Source organism: Neolamprologus multifasciatus, chromosome 8 (genome assembly GCF_963576455.1).
Source record: "Neolamprologus multifasciatus chromosome 8, fNeoMul1.2, whole genome shotgun sequence".
NCBI lineage: Eukaryota > Metazoa > Chordata > Actinopteri > Cichliformes > Cichlidae > Neolamprologus > Neolamprologus multifasciatus.
The window spans coordinates 7,120,585-7,135,410 of record NC_140446.1 but is presented as its reverse complement, the minus strand read 5'-3'; the positions used below and the strand labels follow the sequence as shown (position 1 = coordinate 7,135,410).

The following is a 14,826-nucleotide window of genomic DNA, read 5'->3' as shown; positions in this document are numbered from 1 at the left end:
AATAGAAAATAAATAAATAAACAAAGTAAATTACGCAAAACTGTAAAATCCGGGGGAAGAATATAGAGATCCTTTAAAAAGGAAGACCACGGAGAAAGGGGTAGGGAAAAAGGAAAGCATTCTTCTGATCTGTACAAGGATAAAATGAGTGTACCTGCTGCTACGCTTGGCGCGTGCCCTGGCGTAGTACGCCTCATAAGATTTTGGTTTCAGTTCGAGCGCTTTAGTAGCAAATTCCTCAGCCATCCCAAAGTCCTGGAGAGATTAAGCACAGGAGAAGAATAATGAACACTACAGAACAGTGAGAGAAATTGACATGTGGCCAATAGTATCATTAACCATCAAAGGATTTAGTAACATCCTTCAGTTTTAACAATTTAGTGTTTTTCACGGTTGCTGCTTTTCTGCTGACTTACGTTCATTTTCCTTCGACATCGGGACAGGTTGAGGAAGAGCGATACTTTGAGTTCCCTGAATGTCTTAAGGTCCTCGCTGAAGCCTTCGCGTGGAAACTTTTTGAGAGCGTACTGATAACGCTGTGCAGCCTCCTTCACCTTCCCCTTCTGTTGGACAAATACAAAAAGATACATCTGGCTTATCCTTCATATATGATAATATACACACACACACATATACATATATATATGTATATTCACACACACATACATATATATATATACATATGTATACATACATACATATATATATATATACATACATATACATACATACATATACATATATATACATACATACATACATACATATACATATATATTAGGGGTGCAATGATACACAAAATTCACGGTTCGGTTCGATACTTTGGTGTCACGGTTCGATATTTTTTCGATACAAAAAAAATGTTCATGCCTTTTTAATTTGTCATTTATTAAAATTATAAATATATATTTGAACTCAAAAGTAGTTTTTAAATTTAATGTTGCTGAAACAACAAAAGAATAAAAAAATAAATAAATCTATCTGATCAAGAAATCACTCATCTTTGGAAAAGACAGTTTATAACAGAGAAATGGTCTTTCCAAAATAAAAGCTGCACTATACGCTTCTTCTGTGGTATATTCTCTGCAGCATATTAAACATATCAGGTCCCCATAAGGAGAATCATGTGCTAACACATCTAATCTAATCTAATCTCATCTAATTCATCTGCTGCACGCGGACCGGCAGGCTTCTCTCTCTGGTAAGACCACAGGTGGAGGTGTCTGCTTCTACATTAATAGTGGCTGGTGCACAGATGTAACAGTGATTGCTCGGCACTGCTCTTCCTCTCTGGAATACCTTTTTATTCACTGCAAACCGTTTTATTCTCCGCGGGAGTTTGCTTCATTCATCTTGGCCGCTGTTTACATCCCGCCAGATGCGGATGTGCAGGCAGCTCAGTGCGCACTCGCAGAGCAGATACTGCACATGGAGCGGACATTCCCGGACTCTCTCATTATTGCTCTTGGGGACTTTAACAAAGCCAATCTGAGCCAAGAGCTTCCCAAATACAAGCAGTATATTAAATGCCCGACCAGAGAGGAGAGGACATTAGACCACTGTTACAGCACGATCAGCGGGGCCTATCGTGCAGTGCCCCGCGCTTCACTTGGACTTTCTGGCCACGTCATGATCCACCTGATCCCCGCGTACAGACAGAGGCTGAAGCTCTCCAAACCTGTTGTGAGGACTAAAAAACTGTGGAGCAACGAGGCTGTGGAGGAGCTTCGCACGTGTTCACTAAAGAAGTGGACATTGCTAAACATCAGCACTCTGAGAAGATGCAGCAGCAGATCTCAGAAAATGACTCTGCCTCTGTGTGGAAAAGTTTTAGGAATATCACCAACTACAAGCCTAAAACCCACCACTCCACTGATGACTTGCTCTTGGCCAACACGCTTAACGACTTTTACTGCCGTTTTGACAAGCCTCCAACGGCCCCAACAATACAGACACTTTGGACACTCATTCCCCCACCTCTCCCCCCTCCATAGAGCCATCACCACCATCAAACACTTCACCTACAACACCTCCCTGGACACCCGACACCAAGGAGGATTTCACCCCACCTCCTCCCACCACAACTCTTCATATTCATGAAGCAGATGTGAGGAAGCAGTTTGAGAGTCTGAATGCTCGAAAAGCTCCTGGCCCAGACGGCGTGTCTCCTGCCACCCTCAGACACTGTGCAAACGAGCTGGCCCCAGTGTTTTCTGGCATTTTCAACTCCTCACTGCAGGCATGTCATGTGCCTGCCTGCTTCAAGTCCTCTACCATAATCCCTGTCCCCAAGAAACCTAGGATCACTGGACTAAATGACTACAGACCTGTGGCTCTGACATCTGTGGTCATGAAGTCATTTGAGCGCCTGGTTCTCTCCTACCTCAAGACCGTCACGGCCACCCTTCCTGGACCCCCTGCAGTTTGCATACAGAGCCAACAGGTCTGTAGACGATGCTATCAACATGGCTCTACACTTCATCCTGCAGCATCTGGACTCCCAGGGCTGTGTTCTTTCTCCTCTGCTTTTCTCCCGGTACACCAACTGCTGCACCTCCACCCACTAGTCTGTCAAGCTAATCAAGTTTGCAGATAACACCACCGTTATTGGACTCATCTCGGACGGGGATGAGTCTGCCTACAGGTTGAACGTCTGGTGTCCTGGTGCAGCCACAACAACCTGGTGCTGAATGCCCAGAAGACAGTGGAGATTATTGTGGACTTCAGGAAGCACACAGCCACACTCCCCCTCATCATCCTGACTGACACCCTCATCACCTCTGTGGACTCATTCCGCTTCCTGGGTACCACCATCACCCAGGACCTGAAGTGGGAGCCCACTATCACCTCTGTCATTAAGAAAGCCCAGCAGAGGATGTACTTCCTGAGGCAGCTGAAGAAATTCAACCTGCCAACACGGACGATGATGCAATTCTACACTGCAATCATCGAGTCCATCCTCACCTCCTCCATCACCGTGTGGTACGCTGGAGCCACTATCAGGGACAAACAGAGACTGCAGCGTGTTGTGCGCTCTGCGGAGAAGGTGATTGGCTGCAGACTCCCATCTCTGCAGGACCTGTACACCTCCAGGACACTGGGGCGTGCAGCTCGGATCTCAGCTGACCCTTCTCACCCTGGACACAGTCTGTTTGACCTGCTCCCCTCAGGCAGGAGGCTCCGGTCCATTCGCACCAGAACCGCTCGCCATAAGAACAGTTTCTTCCCCTCTGCTGTTGGACTCATGAACAATAACCGTATGACTGTTCCCACCACTAACACATGACCATACGCTTGGTTCACTGCATCATTCCATGTTTGGCACTGATCACCACCTGCACTCTATATATCTATCTACTTAGCACTTTTAATTCTCATTTTTATTTTTATGTCTATTTAAGCGTTATATGACAGTATGTTTGCACTAAGTACCGCAGCAATTTCCTAATGTTGTAAACCAAAAATTTGTCATTTATTAAAATTATAAATATATATTTTAACTCAAAAGTAGTTTTTAAATTTAATGTTGCTGAAACAACAAAATAATAAAAAAATAAATAAATCTATCTGATCGAGAAATTGCTCATCTTTGGAAAAGACAGTTTATTACAGAGAAATGGCTCTTTCCAAAATAAAAGCTATACTATACGCTTCTTCTGGGGTATATTCTCTGCAGCATATTAAACATATCAGGTCCCCATTAGGAGAATCATGTGCTAACGGCTGTCTAAATGACTCTGGTAAAGTTTGTAGCATGCGTGCTTGTTGTTTTTGTCTGCTTCCACTTGTCTTTGCACTAGGATGATGTCGGCATAAATGTGCAGTCATATTCGTTCTGTTCCCACTAGTGCTGTCAGCGTTAATCTCATTAAAATGACGTTAACGAGTTACCGCGGATCGCTCCGTGCGTGGGGCTGGACAGCGTCAACACGTTAACGAGCTAACTGTGCTAACGCACTAGTTCCCGCCAATATAATTGAGCATTGCGTGGCACATCCCACATACTGTTTTACCTTTGTCCATCAGGGTCATACTTCACATGAAAACCAAAATAGTTCCAAACGCCAGATCTGAATGAGGGTGGGGGAGGCTCAATTTCGGGTAGCGTTGAGGCAGTTGCCATGTTGCTACGAGCTTAGCTTCTGTCTCACTAGGTTGCGCTGTGCTCAGTGGATCTGCGCTTGACAGTACAGCCTAGGCGGAGTAGTCGAACGCAGATCCTCTGAGCTCTCAACACCGACAGCATCGTCAGAAGAAAAGTTGATAAAATAAATTAAATTTTTTTGTATTGTTCGATACATATGCTTACCAAACCGAAAGCACTGTATCGAACGGTTCAATACCGATACATGTATTGTTTAACCCCTAACATATATATACATATACACACACACACACACACTTATATTCACTTATTTCTTCAGCACTTATCCACCTCAGGCCAAATTATTATGATATTAATATATTCTAGCTATAATGGGATGATGGCACACATTACATTCATTCCCACAGACAACTTCTAATCACTAATTAACCTACCAAGCATGTATTTGGACTGTGCAAAGAAGTACCCACACAGGATAACATGAAAACTTCATATTCTTCAGATATTTGATGTTTCAGCTGGTAACCATTTATTTTCCACTCCAATACATGATTACAATCAGTTATTTTGAATCAGGAACTTTCTTGTAAGGAGCCAGCTGGACTAATCACTGCACCCAAATTCCAAAATAATTTTTTCCAAGTACCATGCAGTGCTATTCATCCATCTGGATGGTTTTGTTGTGAATTGCCGAGTTTTGTAGAATAGACAGAATAGAAGATTTCTACCTTCTTAAAATACATTTAGTTTCTTTCCAGAAACCAAATAACAAATAAATAAATTGCATCAAATCAAATCATCAATACATTTTGGTGTAAGCTGTTTTATGTAGGAACTATTTTCTTTTTAATAAACTACAATGACCAGCCAGAAGAAGCATGCAGCTAGCCGGCATTACAGTCCAGCATCTGAGCGGTTTCCCCAAACAAAACTGCTCTCGATTTATTTTGAGAAACTGATTTCTGGAAAGAGACATTTCTGCTAAGTCATTTTTTTAGCATTGTTTCCACTTTTAGCACCGTAAGCTAGGTCCTCTTTAATTCCATTTATTTTAAGAGAAAGAAAAGATCATTACAGCAAATAGCCAATGCAAATTTTCCCCGGCATGATCAGGAGTTGAAGAACCATAAAGAGCACGCAGGCACTTCATCTTCTATTCTAAACCAGATATTATGATGTCATCATTTTTCCAAACCACCTAAAAAGAGGTTTAAAATACCCACTTGTAACACCTTATAAGAACATAGTGTGATTTTAGTTTCCCAATGATATGTATTTTATATCCACAAAACTTATGCCCAATATATTTTTGCACCATAATATTCTCTAGAGACTACAGCACAGGCTAAAATGGTCCATTTGTACTATTTAAGCACCTATAACACATTAGAAAATACCGGTGGGCTACCCCTCACCCTCCAAGCAGGATCTATGATATTAATTTGAAAATCCAAGATGGCGTCTTTCTCAAGTTATCGCGTTCACAGTATTTTCAGAAAACTCTGAATCAGAGAGTCAAACACATCTGTGATGTTTGAGAAGATGTATCTATAGTATTCCTTTGAAACTCCTACGTCATTTCATTCTCGTGTTCACAAAGATGGGGGATAGGCATGTACTAGCTTCCAAAATTGGGCAACTTGCACCAAAACGATCTAGATGGATAAATTGCAAAATATCTAATTAACCATTTAAATTCATTTGTGGACAAACACAACTGAGATCTTATTTAAATAATGTCTTTGGCTTGGGAATATTCTAATATGGATATGGTTTATAGCCAGATATGCGACACAGAATTTTTCAATGGGAGTTTATGACTTTACCAAAAAGGCATCTTTAAACTTGCATATAAAGGATATCCATCACCCATCTTTCATTCACAGTATGAAATCTGAGCTGCTGAGTGCACAGCCTGTTCTCTGACCTTGTAGAAACTGTCTCCTTCCTCGATGAGTTTGCTGAGTAAGATGATCATGATGTCGGGTTTGGAGGTGGCCATAGCCCACGTGGCTGGACCTGTGTGACAAAGAGGGGAGCAGATGAAAGAAAGACACGCAGTAATAAGCAGAGAGAAGGAGCAGGAGGAGAAAGAGGAGAGGAGCGACTGGGAGTCACAGTACACACAACAATAATAACAGGAATGAGGACAACAGTCAAAATGGAGGAATGGAAGAGAAAAGACAGGCAATCCACTGCAGAGGAAAGATTACAAAAAAATAAATTAAAAACTATCCTGACACCTTGAGAGCACTGTCACCATCGTGACATCATGCCTGGGTCAAATGCTATTTGCCAATAATTTTTTAAAAGTGCTTATTTGTCGTACAAAAATTAGCATTGTCATTGTTGTGAAAAGTGGCTTTTTATTTTGTTTTATTTTTAACAATTAATTATGAAATATCTGCAAATATGTTTTGGCCCAGGCAACCTAGTGTAGATGTGTAGTACAGAGAAATTAAATCAAAGCATACTGTCATGACTTTCTACTAAGACACAGTTTCTGTCTTGTCAAGAAGTGCAGATGGACAGTAATTCACAGACGTGATTAAAAAGCAAGAAAATCCAAACGGGGGAAAAAACTAACAGGGGGAAAAAAATGATTGAGAAATCAAACACAATCCCTTGACTGAGACGGTCTTTGTTGTATCTGCGCAACAGCAATCCTTGACACATGTGCACACACCACAGAGATGAAAAGGAGAAGGATTTAGCACAAGGAGACACAGGGGCAGTTACGGGAAAAACAAAAGAGGCAAGCAGGTGGGATAAAACGGGGCTCTGCAGGCGTGAGCTGTCCCCTGAACTGGTGGTGAGGGTGGGAATGCTGCTGCCTGGCCTAGCTGACACTGACAAAACATCTGGAGGATGGTTTATCACTGCAGTCTGTGGTGGCGGTGGCACAGAGGTATTACAAATACATGCAGTTCCGCTAAATCACGACCACGCAAGATTTACTGTGGGCTTCCGTCATGCATCTGTGGGATGGAGGGTCAACACCTTGATACGACGTCACAGGCTGGAGGCTGGGCATGCTGTCATTAACCACTTCAACATTAGCATCTACCTCTAGGCAATCCCGACTGCGTCTCTGTCAGTGCTAATACCTTTGCATGTTATTATTTGTCAGTTTGGGAAGGTTTTTGGTAGCTAAGCTCGCCTGCCGACACTTAGGACGACACAGACAACACAGAGAGAGGAGATAGAGCTGTCAAAATGCCTGGTAGGGTGAGAAGTTGACAGCCTTGGCTTTACCTCGGGGCCGACTGGGCAGCGTCTGACATCCTGGGGCCGGAGAGAGAGGCGGGGGGATAGGAGTAAGAGGGGAAGAGGAGGGAGGTCATGAGCAAGGGATGGAGTGTAAGTAGGAAGGGGAGGGCAGGATTGCAGGGAAACAGGGGTGTGGGAGTGCGTAGGAATGAGAGGAAAGAAAGAGATAGAAACAGCAGGAGGGTGAAAGAGAAGAGAGGTGATGATGGTGGAGGAGGAAGAGAAGTGAGAAAAGGAATACAAGCAGCAGTGAGAAGCGGAGATAAGTGCCTCAGCAAAAAAAATACAAAATTAAAAAAACAAAAAGAAACCACCGCAAGCGCTAATAACAACCTGTCTCTGAGCAACCGCAGAGGAATCGAGAGAGAGGACGTGATTGTGAGAGAAACAGGGAGATAGCGTGAGCGATAGAGACAAACAGAGGCGCTGAGAGAACATGACAGAGAGAGAGAAAGCAAAACAACACAACAGTAGTACAATAAAAAGAAACACACATCAGAGCCATAAATAGCTGTGGAGAAGCAGCACCAGGGGGGTGGGATGGCGTACAGTAGCAGGAAGTTGTTTATGCTACATGGAGACACAAACCTGAATCCATGGCTTATTACACTGGAGTACTACAGTGCTCTATAATGACCAGCAGGAAGTGTGTACGCAATCATTTTCTGAATTCTCCTTTTATAGTCTTTCATGCAGCTCATGCTTAAACGCCGATGCATGACCTTTTCAGCCAAAATACAATCTCCAATTGTATCTTATTTCACAGCAGGCAAATAATGCTGTTATGTGGCGCTATAGATCAAAGGTGCTGCACTTCAGAGTCCCTCGTCTGTTTGCTAAATAATAGGTTCTTTAATTCTGTCAACTCGCTCTTACCTATCTTGGCTCCTTTCTTTAGCAGGGCGACTACCACGGACGTGTTTCTGCAGCCCACTGCTCTGTCCAGAGGACGCATCCCGCTGTAGTCTACGTGCTCTATCATGGCCCCATGGTCCACCAAGAACTGGACCTGGCGAGACAAAGAAAGTGGAGTGAATGAGCGAAAAGGAGAAGGACAGAGAGACATATCATCCAGGATTCCAAAGCCTCGCTTGTACATTACGCCAACAAAGGAACAGTGATGAACCAGCAACAGGGGCCATGGTTGGCCAAGGAGTCTCTGATGCACGTGAGGAGCGAAGGCTGGTGTGGTCTGATCCAGCAAGACGAGTTACTGTAGGTCAAATTGCTGATAGTTATTATTATTATTTTTATGTATGACCATTTGGGAGGTCTTTATCAGTAAAGGTAATGTTGTAGAACTTGTGAAAATATACTTAAAAGTCAAAATTTGGTGCTTTCCTTAAAATGTTCGAAATCTGCCCAGTGGGGCCGGATTAGAGTCTTTGCCAGGCCGATTCTGGCCCTTGGGCCTTATGTTTGACACCTCTGTCTATAAAAAAGAAATCATACTACTCTATAGCTTACCGTAGAAATAGCTAAGCTGGTTACAAATTTGCTAAATCAATGTCATCAATATAAAAACCTGATCAGACACATACGAGCTACGTATGGGTGTCATATATGCATCCCTTTGGTTTCCTCATTAGCTACATACCACTTCAGAGTCGCCGTAGAAGGCAGCCAGGTCGAGGGGCGTGCGTCCGTTCTTGTCCGCGTGGTCAGTGGCGGCTCCGCTCTCCACCAGGCAGCGGACAACAGGTAAATGGCCTTTCAGACACGCCCAGCTCAGAGCAGTTAGACCCTCCTTATCCATCAATGACAGGGAGGCTCCTGGGACAGGAAACAGTAGCAGGAACAGTGAGACGCAGCCAAGCGTATTTTTGTACTCCATCTCAGAGTAATCTCCATCTGTGGTTGGCTGGTTTGTATTTGTGTGTCTCTGTTTTTTTAATAACTACCTGCTGTATTACTTTTGATTGATTTTGTAAATTTGCCGTTGATTTCATTTGGATCCAATTACAGTAAACATAATTTGAAAAACGTAATTAGGTTCAGTTTTATTAGTGCAGTCAGTATTCTTGTGTTGTAATCTCAAATCGGTTTGAGGCAAATATATTTGCTTTAAATCTTTTCCATTTTAAGGGGATTTTCTTTTATCCTTCGCAGGCTCCTCTGACCTGTCAAATCTGATTCTCCTGCCATCCATCACGTCTGACTTTGATATACAACTTTGTGTTTGCACCCAGTCCAAATACAGAAACATTTAGTAGTGCTAGCATGACCATCAGCCAAATACTGACACATATTTCTTCCCTTCACTATTTGAGTTCAGAAGATCTGTTGAGAGATGTGCACAAACACTTCCCAACAACACATTTATGCGTTTACAATGTTGTATCGGTTTCCTGCTGTGACAGAAGTATTTTTTTTAGCTAAATACATTGACCTGACTGAGTTTCAATTTGCTTTCAAGTTCTTTTCTTTATTCACCTTGAGCTAGTAAAAACTCAACAGTTCCCAGGTGTCCTTCTGAGGCAGCCATCATCAGAGGCGTACGTCCCTGCTTGTCAGCCAGGTTCACATCTGCTCCATGTGTAAGTAAAAGGTCCACAATCTGCAACACCCAATGCAACATCAAAGAGATAAGTTAACACGAAAACTGCAGCTAGAAATTCATTTTTAAAACTATTACTCTGACAGTTAGACTGGGCAACAGCAGGGCAAATTAAGATTTTCCCAAAGCCTAATGAGATGCATCCAAATTTTTTCATTTTCATTTTCATGCAAGTTTTCAAAGCAAAATATATTCATTTAGAAAAGCGGATCAGGTGGCCACTGACCTGCCAGTGTCCCTGCCGGACAGCGCTGAACAGTGGGACGATGCCTCGCCTGTTGGGCTGAGCCACAGCTGCACCCTGCTCCAGTAACAGACGGCAAACCTCCAGCTTCCCACGACCAGAGGCTGCAGTTAGAGCTGAATGCACAAATACGCAACCGTGTGATGTTATGGCTAGTTAGGAGCACAAAATTAGCATATTATCATCTGCTCATTTCCAACTCCATACTTTTTTGCATAATTGCATATCTTCGTTTTTTAGTAAGTCAAAAGAATCCTTATTAATCTCATGCTGGGGCTTGAGCCCCTAATTTATCCTCTGTCTGAAATAAGCCATTTGAACTCCTTTCCCTTTCACTTTATTCTAATTTGAATAACAGACTTGAGAGACCGCTGAGCCCGATGACCATATTAAGGATATCCTCTCTCTGTGAGAAAGAGAGTTTAGACCAGTATGAAGCTTGAGCTTTAGGTACATAGAGATTACACTTACACATACTGACTTGATTATTGCTTTAATATACATAAGACGCAGGTACTTTAAGTGATGAGGAGAGGAGAGATGTAATTGAAATCACTTCAGCAGACTGAATCAGAGTGGCAGCAGACCTGGTAGTGTGAGCCCAGCTTCAACCTACTTATTCTTTGCTGGAGAAACATTCAGGTATATCATAAACTGTAAGTGTCAATATGCATAGTCTCCCTCAGGCTGTTAACATACTTCCACTTGACCTATCTAGTAACACTGGGATTGGAAATCATGTGCCAGAACAGCTGTTACCCTTTTGATCCCTTATAAACAATGAAAGCAGAGCTGAATGACTCCCCCTCTTCAACAGTGAGAAGACAGTCGTTCCAAAACTGTAGCAGGGGCACTAAAGATTGCAATGAGGTTTTATAGCTCTAGGTTATAATGATACATTACATTTCTCAACATCCTGCAATCAGACTAGTCATTTCTAAGCACCCTGGAGCTCAGTCAAAGCCCCCCTCCTCTCCCCTGTGTGGGCCCAGCCCTGTCTATGCTCCAATGACACCACTGCACTGTCATCAGCGTCTGATGCAGCAGCAGCCAGCAGCAGACACACAAGAAACATCTCCCACATCCGCACTGCAGCGCTCTGCCTCGCAGTGAAAAAGCCTCTCACAGAAACTCCATCAGTCTGAACTTTATGGGGAAAAAAACGATGATACATCTTTGCATTTGCACGGGGGATTTAACATGAGCATTCACAGTCATCTGTTATTCTCAACTGGTGGTTTTAGATGCATAATGCTCAGTTGCAGTATGGATTCCCACCTGTCTCTCCCCACAGGGTGTCAAAGTTATTGATCTGAGCCCGCTCCACCTCCTCTTCATCTTTCTCTGGCAGGTCCAGCAGGTAAGACACGATCTGATGGGGAACAAGATTCAAGATGGCACTGATTAATGTCCAAGTTTCCTCTTACAGAGCGAAATCTACTACCCTTTAAATCTGTTGTAATCTGATCTGAGAGACAGGATTGTACACAAGACATCAGCAACAGTGCTGACAACCAGATATCTGCCAGTCAACTGCAGAATATATTTATATTACAGTGAGCTGACATTAGGAATCGCATTAAATTTACCATCCAGCTTAACTTCATATAATTCATATTTACATACCAGATCATCATGCCCATGTTTCAGTGACACATTGTGTAACCTATTGTATGTTTATCCAATTATCCAGTTTTAAATATGAAAACTGTTCTGCTGATTAAATAGGCACATTTGGACAGTTGAGTATTCGGAGCATCCTTTTCTTGTCCCTCTTAAAAAAGACCAAAAGCCTCTTTATTCTGAATCTAATTAAGTTCTCAGAAATGAACCGCATTTCAGTTCTCATACAGCGGCCTGTACTACTCCCCTCCCAAAACAGAAAGAAGTGGAAGACATCGCTGCATAACTGATCAAGAGGATAGGAACATCACAATCTGAGAAATAAACTCCTAACAGGCCTCAGCTGGCAGCTTGATTAACTTTGTGGTGGTTTGGGAAGGGAGTAGCACATCCTGTTGTGTGAAAACAAAGTCTCAGAAGAAAATTATTCCTAAGGACAGCAAACCTATAAAAACTGAACTTGTACTCTGAAATCTGAATTTTGAGCTGAGCTAACATGACCAGCTGGAATTTTAAGCCATAAAACTGTCAATGGGGATGAAAAACAAACAAAAACTTGTCACCAGAAGGCAGGAGTGATGTTTGAAAAAGTATATCTGTGGCTAGTGTATCAAAAAGCAAATGAATGAATGAATAGCGATGACTGACTGCATTGTTCACCATTTACAACATTTCTGATTAATATAATGCTAATAGCCTTACTTTAAAAAAATAGTGGCATTTCTAAGTGACTTCAAATTTGTAAAAGTTAATGTAACCTTCCTTTTCTTCCCCCAACAAGTGATGACTACAGAGAGCATCTTTACCAGATGGCTTACACAGCAGAACGAGCTTCAATGAGAAATTCTATAGTTATTGCTTCTTTTACAGGGTTACTAAATCTGATTTACCACCACCATTGGTGTGAATGTTGTACACGAAGCCACAAAAATGGTGCAATAACAAGTACTTCTAGCATTTTATGTCACTTTTTTTTATTACAACTTAATACAGAGACTCAACAAAATGAAAATAGTCAATAATAGCAATGAGCTCAAAGGAACTGAACAGCAGTGGTATTCAATTAAAATTTAAGACGGTCCAGTTAGGCTCCAGAACATCAAAGTTCCATATGCATTATAATTTAATGCAGCAGGCTAAAAGTTTGATCAGTGTCTGTATATAGTCAACAACTGACTGTCAAGTAAAAGTTTAAAGTATAACTTATTAAAAGTGTTTCAAAGATATTTATTATTACATTTCACAATGTCCTGGAGGACACTCTGATAATAAAATAATAAAAATGTGTTAAGGCTTGTTTTCAAAAATGAAAAAAATAAAAAATAAAGTACTTAATTAAAAAGGTTAAATAACAAAAACGTGTAGTTTGAGATTCCTGTTTTCCTTAAGTACGATTCTCAGCTTTAAGCCTTTCCCTCTGTTTGTTTCCCTGATTTATGCATGGTTTAGACTTATGCAGGAAACGCCTTGAGGCGACTTTTGTTGTGATTTGGCGCTATATAAATAAAATTGAATTGAACTGAAACCTACACTTCCAACATAACGAACCCTTTTAACCGCAACTTTCCACGTAACCTGGCGTACACATACCGAGACATGTAACCACATGTCGGGTCAATGCAGTCCGCACCAACTTGAATGGCATGGAAGATTGCAGCATTGGGTTCAGAAGGGTTACATTCAGTTACATCATGAGTTAGGACGTAGATTTCCAGCAGAAATCTAAATCATGCATTGATTGCAAGTCTAAATCTGTCTGTAGGCTTGAGTACCCAGGTTTTAATCATCACGTTAAGATTTGAAGAACCATTTATGTGGCATAATAACCCAAATTCGTCCCCATTCATGTGTCCCTGCTGTACCTCTGTGTATCCCATACTGGCTGCAGCGATAAGAGCCTGCTGGACTGCGTGACTCTTGGTGAAGGTCGACTGTTGTTGAGTCTGCGGTGACTGCTGTTGCGACCCCATACTCCAGTCACACTGGATAAGATATTTCACGACCTCCATGTGGCCCCTGAGGGCTGCGTGAACCAGCGCGCACTGACCATTCTTATCCAAGTGGTCCACCTGGTAGCAGGATATAGATTTGATCAAAAACACATAGAAATCAGGCCAGTTTTTCCCCCTTGCCATTTCCGTTCACAAACCTTCGCTCTCCTGCGGCAGAGTGCGGTCACAATCGTCATGTGCCCGCCAGCAGCAGCGTAGCCCAGCGGCGTGAGGCCGCTTTCAGACTGTGCGTCAACAGAAGCGCCGAACTCAAGCAGCAAAGCCACCATGTCCATGTAGCCCAAATGGGAGTGGACACAGAGGATGGGGGCGTTGTTCAGCACCTCTGTACGGTAGTTCACATTGGCGCCGCCCAACATCAGCAGCCGGCTCACCTAAACAAATGCGTTCAAGACAAAAATAAAGAAATATGAGGAAAAGCTACCACTGCAAACTATGACTTTGGGTATTCAAACCATCTCAGCCCAGAGAGAGGCAGATCTCATGAAGCATAGTCGGAGAAGTTTTCCTTTTTTAGTATCCAGAGTGTTTTTGAATATTCTCCTCTCAGCCGTGCTAGCACCTGTACCTTGATGTTTGGAGTGTAGAGGTTTCGGAGTGAAGAAAGAGCAGCTGAGAGACCCTCTGTGCTGTAGGATACCCACAGGCCTTGCAAGATGGATGAGGAAACTCCGACTTTCTTGCTGAGACCCTTGAAAAGAGAGAGAGACAGTGTGTAAATATTCATTACTGCAGAGCTAGACCACAGCTGCGTGGGGGCGTGTATGTGTGTATCTATAGACGAGTGTGAGGACAAACAGCAGTATACCTTGAAGATATGTGCTTTGAGGATGTGATGGCCCAGCTCAATCGTCTGCTGCCTGTTCAGCTTGTTCTCCAGCCGAGAGAACCAGAAGGCCAGAAGGGTGTGCCCACTCCTGCGGAGACAGAAAAACACTTTCAATACTTGAGACTGAGTCATCAGGTCATAACATTTTGTCATCTGTGGAGTTGGTGGAATCGGTTTTAATTATAA

At 42.6% G+C, this 14,826-nt stretch overlaps 1 protein-coding gene across 14 annotated transcripts in view; it reads right to left on the bottom strand.

Annotated features, from left to right (window-relative positions):
- tanc2b (tetratricopeptide repeat, ankyrin repeat and coiled-coil containing 2b) overlaps positions 1-14,826 on the bottom strand; it is a 169,652-nt gene that overhangs the window by 4,305 nt on the left and 150,521 nt on the right. For 12 of the 14 annotated variants that reach the window (XM_085171043.1, XM_085171034.1, XM_085171040.1 and 9 more), the window contains 13 exons: positions 14,620-14,728; positions 14,380-14,502; positions 13,949-14,185; positions 13,662-13,868; positions 11,455-11,548; positions 10,159-10,292; positions 9,809-9,932; positions 8,973-9,148; positions 8,252-8,384; positions 7,361-7,390; positions 6,033-6,124; positions 417-563; positions 155-255 (listed from right to left, as the gene is read on the bottom strand). In XM_085171043.1, coding sequence (XP_085027169.1) covers positions 155-255; positions 417-563; positions 6,033-6,124; positions 7,361-7,390; positions 8,252-8,384; positions 8,973-9,148; positions 9,809-9,932; positions 10,159-10,292; positions 11,455-11,548; positions 13,662-13,868; positions 13,949-14,185; positions 14,380-14,502; positions 14,620-14,728 — 1,707 coding nt within the window. The remainder of the gene's footprint in view (positions 1-154; positions 256-416; positions 564-6,032; positions 6,125-7,360; positions 7,391-8,251; positions 8,385-8,972; positions 9,149-9,808; positions 9,933-10,158; positions 10,293-11,454; positions 11,549-13,661; positions 13,869-13,948; positions 14,186-14,379; positions 14,503-14,619; positions 14,729-14,826) is intronic. The other 2 variants (XM_085171039.1, XM_085171041.1) reach the window with 1 other exon arrangement.